Here is a 19,300-nt window from a genome sequence, read left to right on the forward strand (position 1 = left end):
GCCAATGTCGCCTATCGGCGACTAGATGTCACATGTTTTGCCACGTGTGTTTACTTTCATTTTGCGACACTCATTTTAACGACATCTAGACTACTTTACGGCAAATAGACTGTTTTACGTTATTAAACGCGGAAGTGAAGAAAAATCAATGTAAAAAAAGTCATTTTTATCGATTTTGAAGCAGTTTTTTCGAGTGAAACTTGTTTTGTAATTGGCAGCAACAAAATGGCGACTCGCTATTCAACTACAGACGTTCTTTTAATGATTGCAAATGTGTAATAGAAGGCTATATATTTATATTAGTATCTTTTTTATGTTAAAGGAAGATAACTGTAAATATAGACAACTTTTGAAGAGTTTTGAAGAGTTTGGTATACCGAGAAATGACAATAAATGAAATTATACCTAATTTTTGTCGTTTAAGGTCAGGCAAGGTCAAGGTTAAGGTCACATTCTCAAAATTTACATATTTGGAATGTATCATCATAAAGAGTAACATAAATACAATATTTCCTGAAAGTTTCATCAAAATCTATCAACAAATAAGTATTTTAGGGCTAGTTTTGTATATACACTATATACACTATATTTCCTGGAATTGTCTGTTATTTATTTGGCACTGGGACAATCGTTTTCTCAGAAAATTGGCAGCGAAAGAGAATAACAATAATTATCTTTAAAACTTCATTAAATGCCGTTTTATTGTTAAAAAAACATTTTTACAACATTAAAATTTTTGGCCGCTAGGCCGCCAGGCCGCTGGGCCGCCAACTTCACAAAAAATGACAAAATTAAAAAAATCTCTGAAAGTGATTTTTTCTTTAGATATATCGTTTAAATAACAATAATTATCTTTAAAACTTCATTAAATGCCGTTTTATTGTTAAAAAACATTTTTACAACATTAAAATTTTTGGCCGCTAGGCCGCCAGGCCGCTAGGCCGCCAACTTCACGCCGCTAGGCGCCAGGCCGCTGGGCCGCCAACTTCACGCCGCTGGGCCGCCAGGCCGCTAGGCCGCCAACTTCACGCCGCCAGGCCGCTAGGCCGCTAGGCCGCCAACTTCACACCGCCAGGCCGCTAGGCCGCTAGGCCGCCAACTTCACACATCTGTAATAAACGGTATTTTTGTAATCAGTGGCAAATCAAATGTTCATAAATCACAAATTTCAATAGTATCTATGTTCATGCGAAGAGATATGCAAAAACTTTGTAGCCATCTTATAATTCAAACACTAAGTTTGCATTAACATTTTAATTTAGTATTTTCACACACATTTTATTAGTACATCTGATTTGCTTGCAAATCCCTATTTATTAGCCCTAAAGAAAAATAAACTTAAAGAGTGCCAAATTTATTTAAATTTTATTTAATTTATTTGAACTCTACCTGGATAAACAAACCTATTCTCCCTAATTTCGCCATCTTTTGACTGTATAACTGTTAAATGGTGTCTTTTTTGCTTGACTTTCTTTGACATTAACTTTGAGTCAGCTCTTAAGAATGGATACATTTCTAAAAGCTCGGCTTCGATACAGTCTACGAGAATCCACGTGTAGAGAGTTCGAAATTCGAGAGACTTCCGGTTGTAATTAATTGAGGACATTCCGTCAATATCAATTCTGTATGCCGCTTGGTTTAGTAACATTTCCCGATGTGGATTGGGTGGATTGGAAGAATCTTGTGTGTGTTTTAGAGCCCTGAATACTCCAATATGATCTGGAGGGCGTTGAAGAGTCATGTTTCTAGCACGGATTCTTTTAAACATATCGTCATCCTCACCTCCCCATCCGAAATAGAGGTTGGAAAACCCGTTTATTTTGGCATATTGCAAAGTAGTAAATGCTATTACCCCACCCACGTATCCAGAGTACGGAAGCTTTCCATTTTCAAATGCAGAATTTTGTGTGACCATATGTTTTGGTCCGTACTCACTACATCTGTATAAATTGTTGTCATTTATTGGTACAAGGTCTACATCATGAATGATATAGCACGTGTAATTCACGATACTTCCGGCTGTTAGAAACCCAACGTTTGCTAGGATACCGCGGTTAAACTGAACGGGTAAGGCCATTTCTACAACATATATTCCGTAAAACACTCTTTGTCTTTGTAGCATATTGTGTAAATGATTAACTAAAATTTTTAATTGGTCCGGACGATCTCTATAGGGAATTATTACGGCTACATTCTGTGACGAGCGACAATCTGGTGGTCTATAAACTCCACCATACTTTACTTTCGCTATAGCCTTTGCATTCATGACATCTTTTGCTGTAACTGATGAGGACATTTCAATTCGGCCAGCCAAAAGTTTAGGTTTGATTTTGCAAATTGCGAGATTTTGTTTTTCAGGCCATACTAGTTTTAATGAAAAGTTTCCATTTGAAGAATTTCTATATGTTGTATAGTTATAGGCTGGGGTATCAGTCGTGTGTACGGTCTTCTGTTTCACGGAACAATTTTCTAACTTTCGGCTATTCCATATGTCATTGCGCTCTTCTATGGAGTTAATCTGTGTCTGACAAACGCTTGTCATATAGATCATGGTAGAAATAAGACAAACACTTAAAATCCACATGAACATGAGATATATTTTAGACATTTTTAATTTCATTTTATTGCCTATTTATACACAAATCCTGAAGTATATGCCATGAAGATTAGTGGCTGTCACATGAAGGAGAACATTTAACCGTTATATTTTCTATACAATTTTCTTAGTGCATACAACGACATCAATTTCGTTACTTCCATACGGTTAAACACAGACCGTTTCTGGCTTTATGAATCAATTCTTGCAAAAACTTTGGTTTATTCCCATTAACCAGCCACTATTACATCGAATCAATTATAACTTTGAAAACAAGCCCGGGTTTGTACTTATTACCACTTTGTCACAGTATATTTGACATCCATATTTTGAAATATATTACAAATAGCGCGGAACTCATTTAAACAGTGTGCCAATGTAGTGAGAATAAAAAACTGGATAATAGAAAAATAATACATATCATTAAATATAGTTTGTCCTAAATACCAATAATCAAGTTTGCTCAAAGACCTATAAATTCAACAACAAAAAAAAGAGTTTAACCTTACAGCAATAGAAATTGGCCGCAAACAAATGTTCAACTGTTATATAAATAAAATAAATATGAATAATTTAACTGTGGTCGAAAACTGACCCAAGAATGTTTTATTTGTATTTTTAAATAATACAATGGTTACTTTTTATGCTTTTGTTCACTTCATTATATCACAAACATTTTTTTTTCAATATTTCTAAAAATCATTAACATTTTATCTACCATATTATACTTTTAAACTGAGATCTTTCAAAGTTCTTTAATCTACAAAAGTCACATGTAATTTCAGCAATCGATTCTCAAAAAATCATTTATGGTAAAAATGACTTTACATTTACTTTTTTATTTTTAAACGTTTATCAAAAAAGACCTTAAAATGACATGATTTCAATTTATTTCAGTTTTACTCATGCCTTCTGAAATTGAAAAAAAAGTTTAAACACTATAAAATCATATTCATTTAGTTGCCCGTACCTATATTATGGCTCCTTTAGGTATTCCTAGTTTGATTTTAGAAATTGGAAGCTACCTGAATTTTCTATAGATATATTTTCTGTGATGAATTTAACTAGTCTAGGATTTCTAAGTCGTGTTTAATGCAGTATCAAATGTAATAACTGATATAAGAATCTTAGGACTTAGGAATTATATTGCCAGAAACCGCCCAAAACAACACAATCATTTTGAATATAACGTGCGTAGTAAAATTTAAAAAACAATGCGAAATGGTTCATTACATTGAAAAACAAGTGACGTCATGTGATAAAATTGCGTACCTTTTATTTCAACCGTTATCATGAGTTTTAGATAAATATTAATTGATTGCAAAGCTGCTCCCAACATCTGTATCAAATATGGCGGGTATTGCCTAAGACAATAACCATTCTCAGTTAACAAGAACTTCATGATCGATTGATTTACCTTTTTCATGCGACATGTGGTTCCATGGATCTAGTTTTTAGTAGCATGGAACAGAAAAGAACAGAACAGACTGAACATAGATGCGCAGAACAGAACAGAACAGAAGAAATCAAAACAGAACAAAATTGAATAGAGTAAAAAAGAATAAAATTGAATGAAAAAGAAAAGAATTTAGGGACTGTCAAATAAATCATTCAAAATGTTAACTCGAAATAACAGGTTAAAGATTAAAAGAAAAATGTTCAAAATCAAATCAAATTAAGTATTAGCTTTTAAACTTATTTATCAATTTCCAGTCACGTTGCAATCATATGATAACAATTGTTATCATGTATATAAGATATAGATATAAATATATCTACATTTACCTCACAGTCATTTTAATCAAGTGATTCTACTTCACTGTGTTTAAAAATGCGGATTTTAATTTTAATATTGCTTGTTGGAATAACTATCGGTATGCATTTTTGTATATTGACATTCATATCATATTTGAATAAGTTTGAACGAGTCCATTCTTATTTATATAATAAAAAAAATGAAATAAAGTGACATTATGTCCATCCAAGTATACAAAGTCAGTGGACACTTATATATATATAATAGATTTTTAGCCGTAATGTAGTTCAATTTACTTTATGTATAACTATAAAAAAATCAATAATTCAATGTCACCAATGAAAATTGCTATAAATATCGCTAAATTCCTAAAAATAGTGGAGAAGTTGTTTGTTTTGTTTTTTTTTACTTTAGTAGTGTTTAAATTGTATCATACACATTTTGCATAACCAATCATTGGTCAATCACCATTATACCAATCAATCTTTTAAAAAATTATATTACTGATTCATTTCAACTTGACAATGAAATAATGTACATAATGCCACTTCAAAATATTAACATATATTTGAATAATGTGCTTATTTCTTTCACATTAAACAATGGTTTTAAAATATCCAGGAAGTATTTATTCACGAATAGATTTTTGGCATGTTTACAAATGAGGCAAATATATGTAATTATCGATTAAGCAATACTGGTTTATAGAGCATGGCTAATTAAAAAAAACACTCTCTGTTTCCACAAGTAAATATTAAGACACTGTTTTCATTAATTTTGTGACATTGAAAACGCTAATGATAAGAATAAATATATTATTGCCTTGCATAAGTTGTATAAGTATATGATAAATGTAGATCTACACTTTTGTATGAAACAGGAGCCCCAGCAGTTTCTGAAGTCGGGCCATGTGAAGTGTGCCATTTACTAGTCGGGGAGGTCCAAGACCTTCTAACAACACAACAAACACAGGTTCGTCGAACAATGCTATTTATAGATAGCCACAACATTTCTTCCTTAAATTTCCTGATTTCATGATTATTTACAGTAGTTTTGTATTAATCTTTTGGAATTAATGCATTTTGGAACTTTATAAAATCAACAAATATTGCCTGCTTGAAACAGGTTACTCTAAGTTTGTGATAGAACTGGTCAACTTAAAATCTTTATCACCTACTGATCCACCATATATGCTTAAAGATTCAATATTTCAGAAAAAAACATTAAAGCAAAACCAACCGCATGCACTTTTCGAGTAACCGGATTAATAACTTACAGATTTATAACTTTCTTACTGCGTTTGTGTAAAATAACCTTAAAATTATTTTCTTTTAAATTTACTCGATTTCCCCCAAAATAAATTAACTTTTACTGATAAGTTAAAAAGAGTATAGCTTGATATTTACTTGAATATTTCTTTGATGTCGGCAAGCAATTAGTTTTTTACTCATCATTCACAAATGCATATATCTAACAGGCTATCAGTAAAGGTCAGGGGTACAAGTATATGACTGTCTCTAGCGTTGATAGGCAAGATTATTTTACTCAAATCTTCACTAAAATAAACCTAGGATTAGTTGATATAGGTTAAAACTTAGATAAAATATCTTTCATGAATACGTGAAATAAAGAATGATGTCGATCTACAAAAACAGATAAACAAAGTCAGTATTGCGTATTATAATTTTTTTTTTCAAATTAAAATGCGTCTGATTTTTCGTCGTATAAAAATCAAACATTCAGGTTATTTTATTCCAAATAATATAAGATATCAATTTCATCCAATTTGATCGAATTTTAATCACTTCTCAACCGATCATTTGCTTGTTTAACATTAAATATGATTTTGAACGTTTCTACATATACTTAACCTTGTATACTTAGGGGGAGTATAAAATTATTATCATGTTCCCCTCTTGTTCAATATTTGTTTTATTAAAGGGTTCGATATCAAGCTATGTCAACGACGCTTGCGCAAAGCTACCATCAGAAGAAAAAGACGTCTGCAATAGCTTTCTGAAAGAACATTCAGGAAGTCTTTTCAACAAACTGATAAAAGATCTGGTAAGTACATTGTATAATGTGTTGCAAAAATGTAACTGTCACAGTTACATGCTTTTAGCGGACGTTTTAATAACATTAAATTTTCTTATACAAGTCTGAAACTTTAATAAACTTTAATTTAAGGTTGGGGTATGACCGAGCGTTTGAAGTCTCGGGCAAAGCTCTTTTTTTACGGATTAAACTATTGCTTTGGACCTTGTCAGTGCTGAGTCTTTGTTTTTTACCAAGAACTTTAGAAGCTTTTCTTTCGCATGATTGGCCTTAAACAATTTCTCTTTCATTTAACTAAGCTAAGAATTATTGCGCGATTCTTATGAATCACAGCAGGCGTTCTACAACTGTACATTGTTCTTGATTTCCGCAAGATTTTGCATAAAATCAACGGCGTTCACATTTATGTTGGCAGTGTTTATAAAACATTGGTTTAAAACGTTCCTTATATATTGACACACGCTTTATAAACATGATATGAAATCTGTACGTTTTTCTCCCATATTAAGAGTGTACTAGTATAACTTCTCACGATCTTGATAATGATATTCTTGACATGTGAGAAGCGAATGTGTTGAGAATGTAACACTTTACCATTGATCCATGCAGCCCATTTATGTTTTTATCAGTGAGTTCTTAATGTTGTAGACACCACACGAGTTTTGTCAAAGTCTGACAGACGTTTGTCCGTCAAATAATGAACAACCGGAACCGGAAGTTGAGCAAGAGGAAGAAACAGAAAATCCATCCGGCGTAAGTGTTAACAATTTACGTTGAATTATGAAACGCGCTTTATGTTGGATACTTTGCATATATACATTACAAATAATATATATTAAGAGCATTTAGCCTTTTATTAAGTTTTACACAGTAACATTTGCGCTGTTTCTTCCCGACACAAATGTGCATTTCAGATACAAAAACTGTTTATTTATTTATTATTAATGTTTTTATTTAATACTGTGTGATATAATGTTTCAAACCAAACAAAAAAATCTTAGACAATGATATGAATATTTTCTTACGTTTCATTATATATTTTGCATTTAATATAAAACACATGTTGATATATATTGTAGAACCCTCTAGAATGTGAGCTATGTAAACTGGCAGTTCTTGGTATTGACAAAATAATCAAACAGAACAGATCATCAGCAGCTATTAATGATACACTTGAAAAGTTCTGTAATGATCTTCCTGATCAAATAAAAGATGTGGTCTGTACAATTATTTTTCCTACATTTTGTTAATATTAGCGTATAAGACGCACACGTGTATAAAACGCATATTCAATTTAAATATTTATGTTATGAGAAAAATAACGGCGAATGAATGAAAACACTTTTCATGCAAATGAATCAAATTTAGTCTTGTGTTCTAGTGTATGTGTAAATAACGCGAGATTATAGATCTTTATATGAAAGAACAACAACAACAACCAAAAAAGGAAAAGAGAAAAAACGATATATAACGTAAAAAACCTAGGTTACAGTCTGCGTGGAATAATATGTTTATGTTTTCCATTTTTGTAAAGAATGGACAGTTAGAAAGTTGAATATAATGTTTCAATAGATGCAGAAATATTTAATGTCTAAATATGTTATATCAGTGATTGACGTCAATATCCATATATTAATACGTATATACTTTCTTGCTGTTTTTTTAGTGTATTAAGATTGAACCCCTCATTCTAAAGGGACTTACAAATGGATTTGAACCTGGAGTTGTTTGCAAGTTTGCGACGCTGTGTTCACGTACGTATTTTTTTTTTCATTTTAAATGAGAAGCGTGAAAACCCTGAACTTGGCCTTTGATTGTGTCTCTTATCTGGATCAAAGTTAAAACTGGGTGAACATTGTATCAAAGATGATTTGATTTAAGATAAAATCACAATGCCTTCTGATAACAGGCATAACTTTGCTCTTATGATGCAGAATAAACCATTGATATTCATATCAAAAGTGAAATTAAAACATGTACGCAGCACTTGCGAAAGTCATCGGACAAAGGTTCACAACACCTGACCTAATGTCAAATATGTACACACGCAATTCGAACAGGGGCGTTGACTTATTTGCGAAATAGTAATACGATGACAGGTGATGATAAAATTTGTCAATATGTTTGAATTTGATTGGAAATCAATTGGAGCAATTTTACAATGAATAAAAAACCCTTTCGACTATCTTATTTTAAAGAAATAACTTTAAATATTTTATAAAGCAGAATGACTACTCTTTGACACATAGTGTAAATTAAGTCTTTCAGAACACAGGAAAACAAAAACAAAAATCAATAAATATATGTTAACAAACAAAAAAAGAGCAGTCACTATACAGTCAATAACTATGAATAGTTGAAGCAGTATCAGTTATATTACATATGTTCACGTGTATATACGAGGGGTGTTCAAATATGAATGCAACTAGGCCAATATCTCGCTTTTAGCCACGTTTTGCACAAACTATGTACATGTATCACATAGTTGGTTGTGTAAGCGCTTGATTGATACAATAAATGTGTAAATCAGTTCAGTCTAGCTTTGACAATAGCTCGATTAACGCTATCCACTAGCATATACTAAAGCTTAAATGGTTGGAAAAATGACCAAATACGGTCCTATATCAAAAACCGCTGCATTCTTGGTATACATGCGAAATACATATTTATTGAAATATTTCGTGTTTATGGGAACAATGAACTTTTTTTTCCCATATGTCACACGATGGTGAAAGAAATTTAAAAATGGTGTGGATTCGGTAAAAGATGCACCTCTTGCACGTCGTCCGAAAACTTCGCCAAATGTGGTTGAAAAGTAAAGGATTTGATTGCTACAGATGCAAGATTCACAACTAGGTATATAGTTAAATGTGTTGGTATCTGAAGCCGCTCATACAATTCGATTTAAAAATGAGAAGGATAAGTACCAGATGGATACCCCATCTCCTTACAAAAGAGTAAAAAACTTGCTTGGGTAAGAATCTCCAAACAGTTCCATGAATACAACAATCGTTCTTTCGCAAACATCATCACTGGCAATGAGTTGTGGGTTCACTTTTATGAGCCAAAGCGAAAGATACATAACAAGATATCGGCAACCAAAAGAAGTCTAATACATTACATAGGAAAACGCACCATGAGCGTCAAAAATGTCATGTATGTAATTTACTTTACCAAATAAGGTCCTGCTATTCAAATTGCCGTACCAAAGGGTAAATATGTAAATGCCAAGTTTTGCAAAGGCAAGGTACTTCATAAATCAAAGAAATATTTCAAAAACCGTCGACCAGCAACTGACGACCGAACGATAATATTTGAAAGACTAAATAGTTGTCGATATCCCCCAAATTCATTCAAAATATTTTGCCCCTTGAGACTTTTCCTATTTCCGAGTCTCAAAAAACACCTTGTCGGAAGAAAAATATCAAACGCGAAACAACCTCGGTTGGCTTTTTGTCAGTGTCTTAACTGTTTACCACAATTTTTTTTATAAAAACGCATTTTAAAGTTGGATTAAAATAATAAAACTTTGTATATCACATGGTGGTGAGTATTTTGAAGGATTGAAATAAATTATTTGACACTGTTTTGTTAAGGGCCACAATTTCTGGAAAATTGAAGTATGTCGCATATTGTTGGGTTTCAATATTTGAACACCCAACTTCGAACATGTGTCTTTGAAATTGTTTAAAAAAGGTTTATTTCCTTAAGATCAATATTATGTTGAGAATCAGATGACCACTTTCTTAGTGTATGTTATGATGATAAAAATGTTAAAAATCAAAAAGTCGACCTTAAATCCAGATGATATTTATGTATATTTCTAGTGGATACATGAAGAAGCTTAGTGTCACTTAAATAAATCCAATGATGAACGTATGTATATTCGCTCATGAAACGTCTAGGGGTCAAGCTGTATTAGGGTACCATGCATTTTGATAGTTTATATTCGGTATATTAGTACTCTCAAGTATCATAACATTTTAAGATCAAATACAGATTATGGATAGTATTTCAACTAAAACAGAATGAACAAACATTTATTTTTAAATGTATAAGATTAGGCCTGATATTTGATATAGAAATCAGCACTTCACAAACGCCAAATTTCATCTTATCAGTAATTGCGCTTTAAGATATGGCACCGAATTTTCATTTGTTAGAAGCATGCATTTAATAATGATATATTATTGCACATAAATTATAGTTTCAATGGATAAAAGCAACACGAAAAAGATATGTATACAAATTTTCTTGGTTATTTTTCAATGCCGTGGAATTTGGTTCATTACAAATAATATTTAAAATATCTTTTTTGCAGGACAGTGAAAGTATTTGTGCTTCACAGAAATCTTGCTTAAAAGAATCTGAATTACAACGAAAACAGGAATCTGAATCTAAACCGGAAGTTAAAGTATGTGATATGTCAAACGTCTAGAATTTATCTTTGTATTAGTATACATGTAAATAACTTGTTATGTTATTTATGAAAGCATCTTTCTTCCTTCCATTTAAGAATCCTTTAGCTTGGAGAAATTAGGCTAAATCCAAGTCAGTGCGCGTACATACTTTAAATAAGGTAAACAGGTTATACTTGCAAACAAAAGGAAATGATTGATACTACGTTAATGAGGATAAAACAACGTTTCAATAAACTTTTTATGGTAGTGAAGTCTAGTGATCAAACAAAGTACAAGTAAAATCATTCTTCGAGCTCTTTCAAGGCAAACAAAAAAAAACGCTCTTTATGCCTTCCTTAGTTTGGAAAGATAAATTGTCCTACGTTATGCGTTGTTCTAACTGTCAGACATAGTTATAAATCACTTTGTCTTTTAAATTACGTATCCACGTAGTTATAATTGTTGCGAAAAAAATTGTAAATTTAAAAATGAAAATTTGGTAAATTTTTTACCTATAATTTAATATTTTAGTCTTTTTAAAAAAATTAAAAATTAAAAAGGCCCCACGTTTTGGAATGTCATTTTTTGGGTAAGTTTCCCTTTGAAAGAGTTTGATTTTTTAATTGTTTGGAAAAAAAACCGATCTTCGCCGCCACCCATTAATTAGGAAATTTTTGGAAAACAGTCTAACCTTTGGGGAAAAACTGAAAGACCCCTTTTAACGTAGATTGGTTTTTTTGGGACCAAAATTTTCCCATTTAAGTTGCGGCAAAAAAAATCCCAAATTTTTCAAGTTTCCCAGCAAACTTAAAAACCCTTTTTTAAGTTGCAAAAAAAATTATACTTATGGTAAGTTGCAACAAAATAAACCCATTTTAAGTTGCAGCAAAATATACCCTTTTTAAGTTGCAGCCAAATATACCCGATTTTACCAAAGACTAAAAAGATATGGATATCATTTTATTACAATATTCTCTTTAAATAAGTAAGCGTAACACAATGTCCAAAATAAGTAAGCGTAACACAATGTCCAAAATATAATTATAAATGTTACTATAATAGACTTCTTTTAGATTTCAAAGGAAAGAAATGGATAATCAATGAACTATATACCAAAAAACGATAATTTACAAAGAGGCTTTTCATTGTTGTATGACTAACTATTTGCCAAATAAAATGTTAATTGTATTTGTAATTAACTCTCCGGTCAAGCATTGTTATGTTTCACTTATTTATTATTACACTTATTATTGATTAACTTATTATGGTTGATACAGCTTTTCAGCAAGGCTATTTACATTTACTTTATATATAAAGCACTATGTGATCAATACCTGCAATAAGTTATTAAATATAATTATAATTTATATATAAGCTTCTCCTCCTTTGCCTGGCTAGACAGAAGCGCTAAATTATTTACATACAAATATTTGTCTGTTTTCCAATTTTTCAAGGCAGTTGGTATTTTAATAACTCACTTATTAATTTATCTATTACATATGTTAAATATTTGTCTTTATTTCAATTTTAACTAACATCACTTCCAGAAATAAGTTTTAATGTTTTGGGAGTTATCTGTGACCTTTTTTCAATGATTTATTTAACCATTTCAAGTCCAAGGATGAACATTATCTAAAATAACTTACAGATACATTTTAATATTATAATCATTATTAGATTGACCGTCCTATAATTTCAGTGTTTAAACGTTGAGCCAGATATTCTTAAAGCAATACTTGGTGGAATAGATCCAACCAAAGCTTGTGATTTTCTGAAACTCTGTAATGATGGTAAGAAGCTGTTCTTAATTTTGTTTTCTCTGTTCATTTAGTGACAATTTCAATCAGCTTTATTTACATAATAAGTATCCATATAAGTTAAATCGTTACGCCGTACACAATTTAAAAACACTATAATTGTAAAATTCTGAGAGAATATTTTAAAAATGTCTCCTATCTGGTATTGCGCTCCTTGTGGTAATTGGTGATGCACCGTTTGAGTCAATCTACTGCATTTTATCTTTATATTCAGATCTATCCCGTTACTAACAGTTACTGTATATTTTGACGTGCAATTGAAGATGATCTCAGTAGTTAGCCACTGTCATAAACTAACATAATACAAAAATGTATATCACTTTACCTGCAGAGGTTTCTAAATTCAACATTTCACCATTTTCATGTTTAAATGAGCCAGCGCTAAAAGAAGTGGGTGTAACTTGCATTTTACAGTACCGTCCATGAACAGGCTTAATCAAACCGAGCCTGCAGCATGTTCAATATCGTCGTTTGGGGCGTTCTTTAGGAATTCCGTTCCTATATTCTATGTAGTACAATAAATAAAAATAAAATTATTTTCACAGAGCATGACATGGAAATAACTTGTTGCTTTATGAGGAATAAAAAAAGCTATTCGGAATGAATGGTATATATAGTAAAATAATACAAAAGACAACAGAATGTAAAACTGTTCTAATTAATTTTTTTTTTAAATTTCAAAGGTGGAAAAGTTCCAATCAGTTCACAATACATCCCATGCGACGTCTGCAAGGAAACATTGGAGTCCATGGCAGGAGAGGTAAATTAAGAGAGACACAAGTAACCTTAAAGTCATTTCCATAAAGATGGTCATGTTAGATAATTATTAGTTTTGTATTGCTATATCATTTACAAAAAGAGCAAGTCTCAATATTTGATCAAACTGTTTTTAACAATGATCAAAAACTGGTGTATTAAAACCTTGTTAGGCATTTAGAATTGGTTCATGAGCTCACATACAGTGGAAGTAACATTATATTTGATCTAATTGAAATATCAGTAACATGTATTTGATGAGATTTGCCATTTGATTTGTCAAAGAAATTATGTATTTTAGAATACTCTTAAAGCAATAATTGGTCATATTTGATACTTTGGCACCACTTTGCTGATTACTAGTTTCGTAATCATTTGAACTTGTTTCTACGTCACTAATGTCTTTAAAAGAATAGCTTAGTTCATCTTTATTCAGAAAACAATGGCTTTGATGTCAATGTCAACAGCTGCGTATCAGAAATACTGAATCACCAATTTATTACGTTGTCATGGTATCAATGCAATCTTCGTCGCCTATGTCACTTTCACTGTCATCTCCACCATTTTCTTTGTGGTCATTATCGTTGTTGTCGTCATCAATATCAACGTTTAGATTATTATACATTGAACTGACCTATGATAGCGATGATTATACAAAAACATTTGTGTTTCCTTGTTGACAGACATCTTTTCTTCTTTTGTCTATTTATAGATCGGTATAGGAATCTGCTATCAGTTTAAAGATGTATGTGGTTATGAAGAAACTCAGACTGAAATGCACGAAAATCTCAAGTTAATTCCAAAAATTGATTATACCCTGGATGAAGAGGAATCGGAAAATTTGAAGGTATTTTTTTACTCCTTACCTGCTTGAATCTTTCTTTTTGAAGTTATTCTTTACTACTTGATGATTAATTTTTTGTTAAATACTCACTCAGCTCAATATAAGGAAAATAGGACAACACGATCGGACACGTACCATTATATTGGTGAAAAAGTATATATATATAGAAATATACATAATAAAGAAAGAGAACACAACCTAATTTCACCAGCCAATTAAGCAGATAACTTTTATGTCAAATGTATTGTATTGTGACTGTTTGTTTAGTTAACTGGTTGTATGTTTAAAGAATATCATTTGCCTTCTTTAGATAGGACTAACACATATTTTATTACATTTAGAGAATATATGTAGAGCATGTTAGAACGTCTGTGGTTCTAATCAGGTGCCCAATCGTGTCTGAAATAAAGAAAGGAAGGGCACCTAAGGTCTTCCTCAAAAGTAGCCATATGGTCTATAATATGTCGGTGCAACGTAAAAAAAAAGGAAGAAAGAGCATGTTATAGGCTTTTCTCCTGACGAAAGTAAAGCTTTATAGAGTAGTATTTTAATTTCAAAATTTCCATACAAACTACTACAGTACTGCAACTGTACAATTTGCCAAAAGGCAACAGAAGCAAATAAAAGATTGTTGAGAAAATGACAAATAAGTATCATTTTAGAATAATTTTAGAAACTTACGCAACACCAAAACAAAAAAGCTTTGCCATATTGAATTTGTTGATATCAGCATTAATTTTGACGAAGAATGGATTAACTCGGTATAATATTAGTTGTTGTTTTTGTTTTTCTTCAGGAGGATGCCAAGTGCGAGATTTGTAAATACATAATTCAGTTACTGAACGAAGCAGTAGGAACGAATGCATCAATTGCACAAGTCAACAATACTCTGTTTGAAATATGCTCATACCTACCGGACAATATAAAAAGTTTGGTGAGAGAGATATTGCTAAGCCTTACTATAGATCTTATATTTTTCTTGTCTGTAACTATCTAAGTACATTTGTTATATATATTCGTATTTGAACTTACTGAACTAGCTTGAGCCACACACAACGTTTTATCATAGCACGTGCAAATATACAGGTTTACAAAATTGATACAGATCGCTTTCTAATGTTTGCCATATGCCATAAACTATAACATTTATAAAGATGAAATTTGATTATCAAAGAGCTTTAAATCCATAAGAAAACATGACCACGTTGGTACCAAATAAAAAGTGCGCACACAGGGCCATGTTTGTTCGTACGAGGAAAATAGCTATCACCTGTGTGTGTACTTGTGCTTGAAATATTACTGAGGACAAATTATCTTCACCTTTACCCTCTGTTTGGATCGTGCTTATACCTAAATGGTGTTATTGTAACAGCATTTAGTATATGTAGATTCTTTTTGCACTGGTTGTTGCACAATGTTTAAGAAATCCTCGTTCCATAAGGCGTGGGGCATATTTCAACATCCATTATCTCTGTAGAACACAACAAACTGATACTTGAATCGTCTCGCGTTTGTTTTTATTTATATTTGTAATGCTCAATATATTTATATTTAAATTTATTTTTTCTTTACAAAGTGTCCTTTGTTTATACCAAGCCTTGAAAAAGCTCTTGCTGATGGATTGGACCCTACAAATACATGTATTGCTTCGAACTTTTGTCAGAGTAAGTTTAAATTAACGTTTAAGTATTAACTATGTAACTTACACACATTTGAACTGATACTTAATAATATAATAAGAGGATATTTTTTCGTTTGAGTGAAATATGGAATATATTTTCACGAAACATGAAAATATGTGGCATTTTATCATGTTGAGTGAAAATATATACCATATTTCACGAAAAACGAAAAAATAACCTTTTTATTTAATTTCATTATCAAAGAAAAATGGTTACAAACCCTATTGCTTGCTACGCAACTGCAATTGTACAGCGCGCAGTAATTTATATTGCGTCTTGTTTTGCACGCGATATTTGGCGCTACATTGTGAGGTCACGTAAACAACTGTTTAAACGTCTGTATAGCGTTAATAACTGAAATAGAGGATATTTAATGAGTGTAGTTTAATACTAAATTTATTGAACGAGTTGAATAAAATCATATTATGCGAGCCTAAGGCGAGCATAATATTGTTTTATTCAACGAGCTCAATAAATTTAGTATTAAATCTACACGAATATAATATTCTATTTATCACATATGTAAAATAAGAACAGTAAACTGTTACAATGAGTTATTTTTCAATGACGCGCCCATAGTGTAACGCTAACATTAGCGCGCTTTAACGCTATGTTTCTATATAGCGCAAATGACGTCACGTCAAAGTGTTATTACACTAGTGTAATATCGTTTTTATTAAATGGCTTTATTACACTCCTGCGCCGCGGTTTATGTGATAATTATAGATATTGGTGTTCGGATTAATTTTCTTAGTTAGACCATTTTCTATCATTCTAGATAGTTTTCAAAGCAAAATTCAACAAAACGTTGTTTTTTATTTATCAGATTTTTCAAACAAAATGGCGAAAGAAGTCCCTTAAAATAAATATGAGTTTTAACTCCGCCCACTTTCATGTTTTTATTTCATATTTATTTTTAAAAAATATGAAATATATTTGACTGATATAGCACCATATTTCATGGATAGAATTAAATAATTGTTCATATTTCACACTGGTTTTGATATTTTTATAAATGTGCTTTTGTATCAAATTTTAAAGCTTTATAATTTTGCTTAGTTGAGATTTGTTACTACAGAATTAGGGTTTGATTTTATGTTTTCAAATTGTATATAAAACATTCGTTTATCTTACACTTTATATCACTTATTTCGGTTTATAAACTACATTTTTGTTTTGTTTTATAGAAACAGAATCAGCGTTTGTATCTATTGAAGACCTAAAATGCACAGTTTGCGCACAAATTGTCGAAACTCTCCCCGGGGTTGAATCTTTTAGAGTATGTACCAATTGCTTTTTTTTTAAATTATACTTTTAGGAAAACATTATGAAAACTAACAAAATAGCTTAAATATGTTCATGAAAATGTATTAGTGGTACATATGACTGTAATCATAAAAGGATTTGAGCATGTGACGTTTTTCTGACTTAAGATTTCTTTTAAATAAGTTACCAGTCTCTGTCAATAAAATTAATTAAGAATTCAATATTATACAAAAATATATACTCCTATAACTTATAACTATATGCTACGATGTAGAAATTATTGTAGTGTTTTGTCAAGTGATACATGATTATATCACTTAAGTTTTTCTTTTATTGAGTATGCATTATTGATATTTTTGTACAGAAATCATTGTCATTTGATAATAATAATAATTTGACATGTATGTTGGACCAGGTGAAGAACGGTATTTGTAACAATGTTTGTCACAACAGACACCGTAGATCAGCTGACACGGAATCTTCACTACTCTATCAGGCGGAAGATGCTATGAAGTCAGCAAAGTCTGGTTTGGTAAGTTAAATAGTGATGTGCTACCTATATATTAATTTGTTAAATGCTTATTAAAACTACAAAACGCAGTTATTTCTATTATTTTCCAAGACAAAAATCAAGAACTGGTGTTCCATTAGAGTTACTTAAATTTCTCATTGGAAATATAGGTTCACCATCTTTTATTTATGTTTTAGTTTTATTAAATGTTTGTCAATCGCCTCCCCCCCCCATATAACTATTCTTCTTCACGTGATAAGCAACAAATACATTATAAAAAAGAAACATGATAAAACACCGGTTAACACGATAAATGGCCAAATATAAATGTATGTTAGCAACTGCATGAAAGCTTCTTTTAGAATTTTCTTTAAGTCTATAGATACTATAAATGTCTCGACTGTTCAACATAATCGATATATGTGCAAAATAAAACAAAACCTCTTGTATATTATTTCTTTATGCTGATATAAGATGACTTTAGCTACCTTATCTTACAAAGACATTTTGTTTATTTTATTTTTACAGTTGTAATGAACATTACCATCTCTTTATTGCCAGTTTGTATCTTAAACTACATGTAGTTGCTGTACAAAGTACAGGCTATGTGAACATATTACATGAATCATATCCTATTCTATTGATAAGTATTATGTATTTTATGCATAATATGAAAAAATGGCCAAGTTAATTTATACAGAAATACATCGAGTTGAACATTTTTATGAATGCACATACATGTATCTGCTGATATGCATTTAGGATATTAATTGGGTGTATAATCACTAATATCTGTTGATTGATAAGTATCTCAGCAGGTTCTTTAATACTCTAAAATATTATGTTTCATTCGTCGTTATTTTGTTACAAATATTCTTTACCCTAACACGTATAACGTCTAGTTTTTTTTTATGTTATTACTCATGTATATTATCCGTACGTATAGATGGCATTTGTGTGACAATTTGTTTCGGTTTTCCTGAGTAATGTCATACCCATACTTTGGGGACCTAGAAATTGCTCTATAATAGTATAATGTGGATTTTGTAGAAAATGAAAGGGATTCAAACTTACAACCCACAGAATATAAGACTGAGAGTCTACCCATACGCCATCTTTCTTCGAATATATCGATTATCATCCTTAAAATTGAATATAATTCTAGATTGCACGACCGCACATGAAACTTATCGCCATCCGAATATACGAAACAGCAGACGATAACTCATAGATTATTTAGACTGAATGTGAAAATTAAAAGAGAAATTATAGAAATATTTTAATTTACAGAAAGGACTGGCAGAATGTGAAATTTGCAAGGTTTTTATCCGTTCACTTGATGGGTTGGCTGGGGAAAATGCCAGTATTGAGACGGTGAACAACACAGTCTATGAAATATGCACGCGTCTTACCGGAATACAGCTACAGCAAGCGGTAGGTTTAGATAACGTTTTAATATAATTGTATATCTGTGACATCAGTTTTCGTCCTTGGAATCGGTAGAAAGAGTTTAAAGTCGCATTGTAATAGAATTTAACAATTCAGTCGGTGAATACAGTGAGTTCAACGTAAAAAATACAAGCAAATATCAAAAAAGGGGGGAAAGCTCACGGAGCT

General features: G+C 31.2%; 2 protein-coding genes across 2 annotated transcripts in view; one reads left to right on the forward strand and one right to left on the reverse strand.

The window, feature by feature from the left end:
- Positions 1-1,403: 1,403 nt before the first annotated feature.
- Positions 1,404-2,542, reverse strand: LOC132719020 (beta-1,4-galactosyltransferase 4-like; the record flags this gene model as incomplete). Its single annotated transcript, XM_060702754.1, has 1 exon — positions 1,404-2,542. A coding segment is annotated over exon 1 (1,139 nt), but the record flags the coding sequence as incomplete, so codon positions are not given.
- Positions 2,543-4,333: 1,791 nt separating this feature from the next.
- The window catches only part of LOC132719018 (uncharacterized), a 36,235-nt gene continuing 21,268 nt past the window's right edge, over positions 4,334-19,300 (forward strand). Inside the window, exons 1-15 of the mRNA XM_060702753.1 lie at positions 4,334-4,470; positions 5,233-5,324; positions 6,294-6,416; positions 7,056-7,160; positions 7,487-7,624; positions 8,074-8,172; positions 10,729-10,821; positions 12,507-12,597; positions 13,308-13,384; positions 14,093-14,227; positions 15,021-15,158; positions 15,801-15,888; positions 17,094-17,185; positions 17,588-17,704; positions 18,974-19,117. Of these exons, the coding sequence (XP_060558736.1) occupies positions 4,428-4,470; positions 5,233-5,324; positions 6,294-6,416; positions 7,056-7,160; positions 7,487-7,624; positions 8,074-8,172; positions 10,729-10,821; positions 12,507-12,597; positions 13,308-13,384; positions 14,093-14,227; positions 15,021-15,158; positions 15,801-15,888; positions 17,094-17,185; positions 17,588-17,704; positions 18,974-19,117 (1,575 nt within the window). The 5' untranslated portion in view covers positions 4,334-4,427. The remainder of the gene's footprint in view (positions 4,471-5,232; positions 5,325-6,293; positions 6,417-7,055; positions 7,161-7,486; positions 7,625-8,073; positions 8,173-10,728; positions 10,822-12,506; positions 12,598-13,307; positions 13,385-14,092; positions 14,228-15,020; positions 15,159-15,800; positions 15,889-17,093; positions 17,186-17,587; positions 17,705-18,973; positions 19,118-19,300) is intronic.

Source organism: Ruditapes philippinarum, unplaced genomic scaffold (genome assembly GCF_026571515.1).
Source record: "Ruditapes philippinarum isolate M1 unplaced genomic scaffold, ASM2657151v2 ctg2086_1_1_1_1, whole genome shotgun sequence".
NCBI classification, from domain to species: domain Eukaryota; kingdom Metazoa; phylum Mollusca; class Bivalvia; order Venerida; family Veneridae; genus Ruditapes; species Ruditapes philippinarum.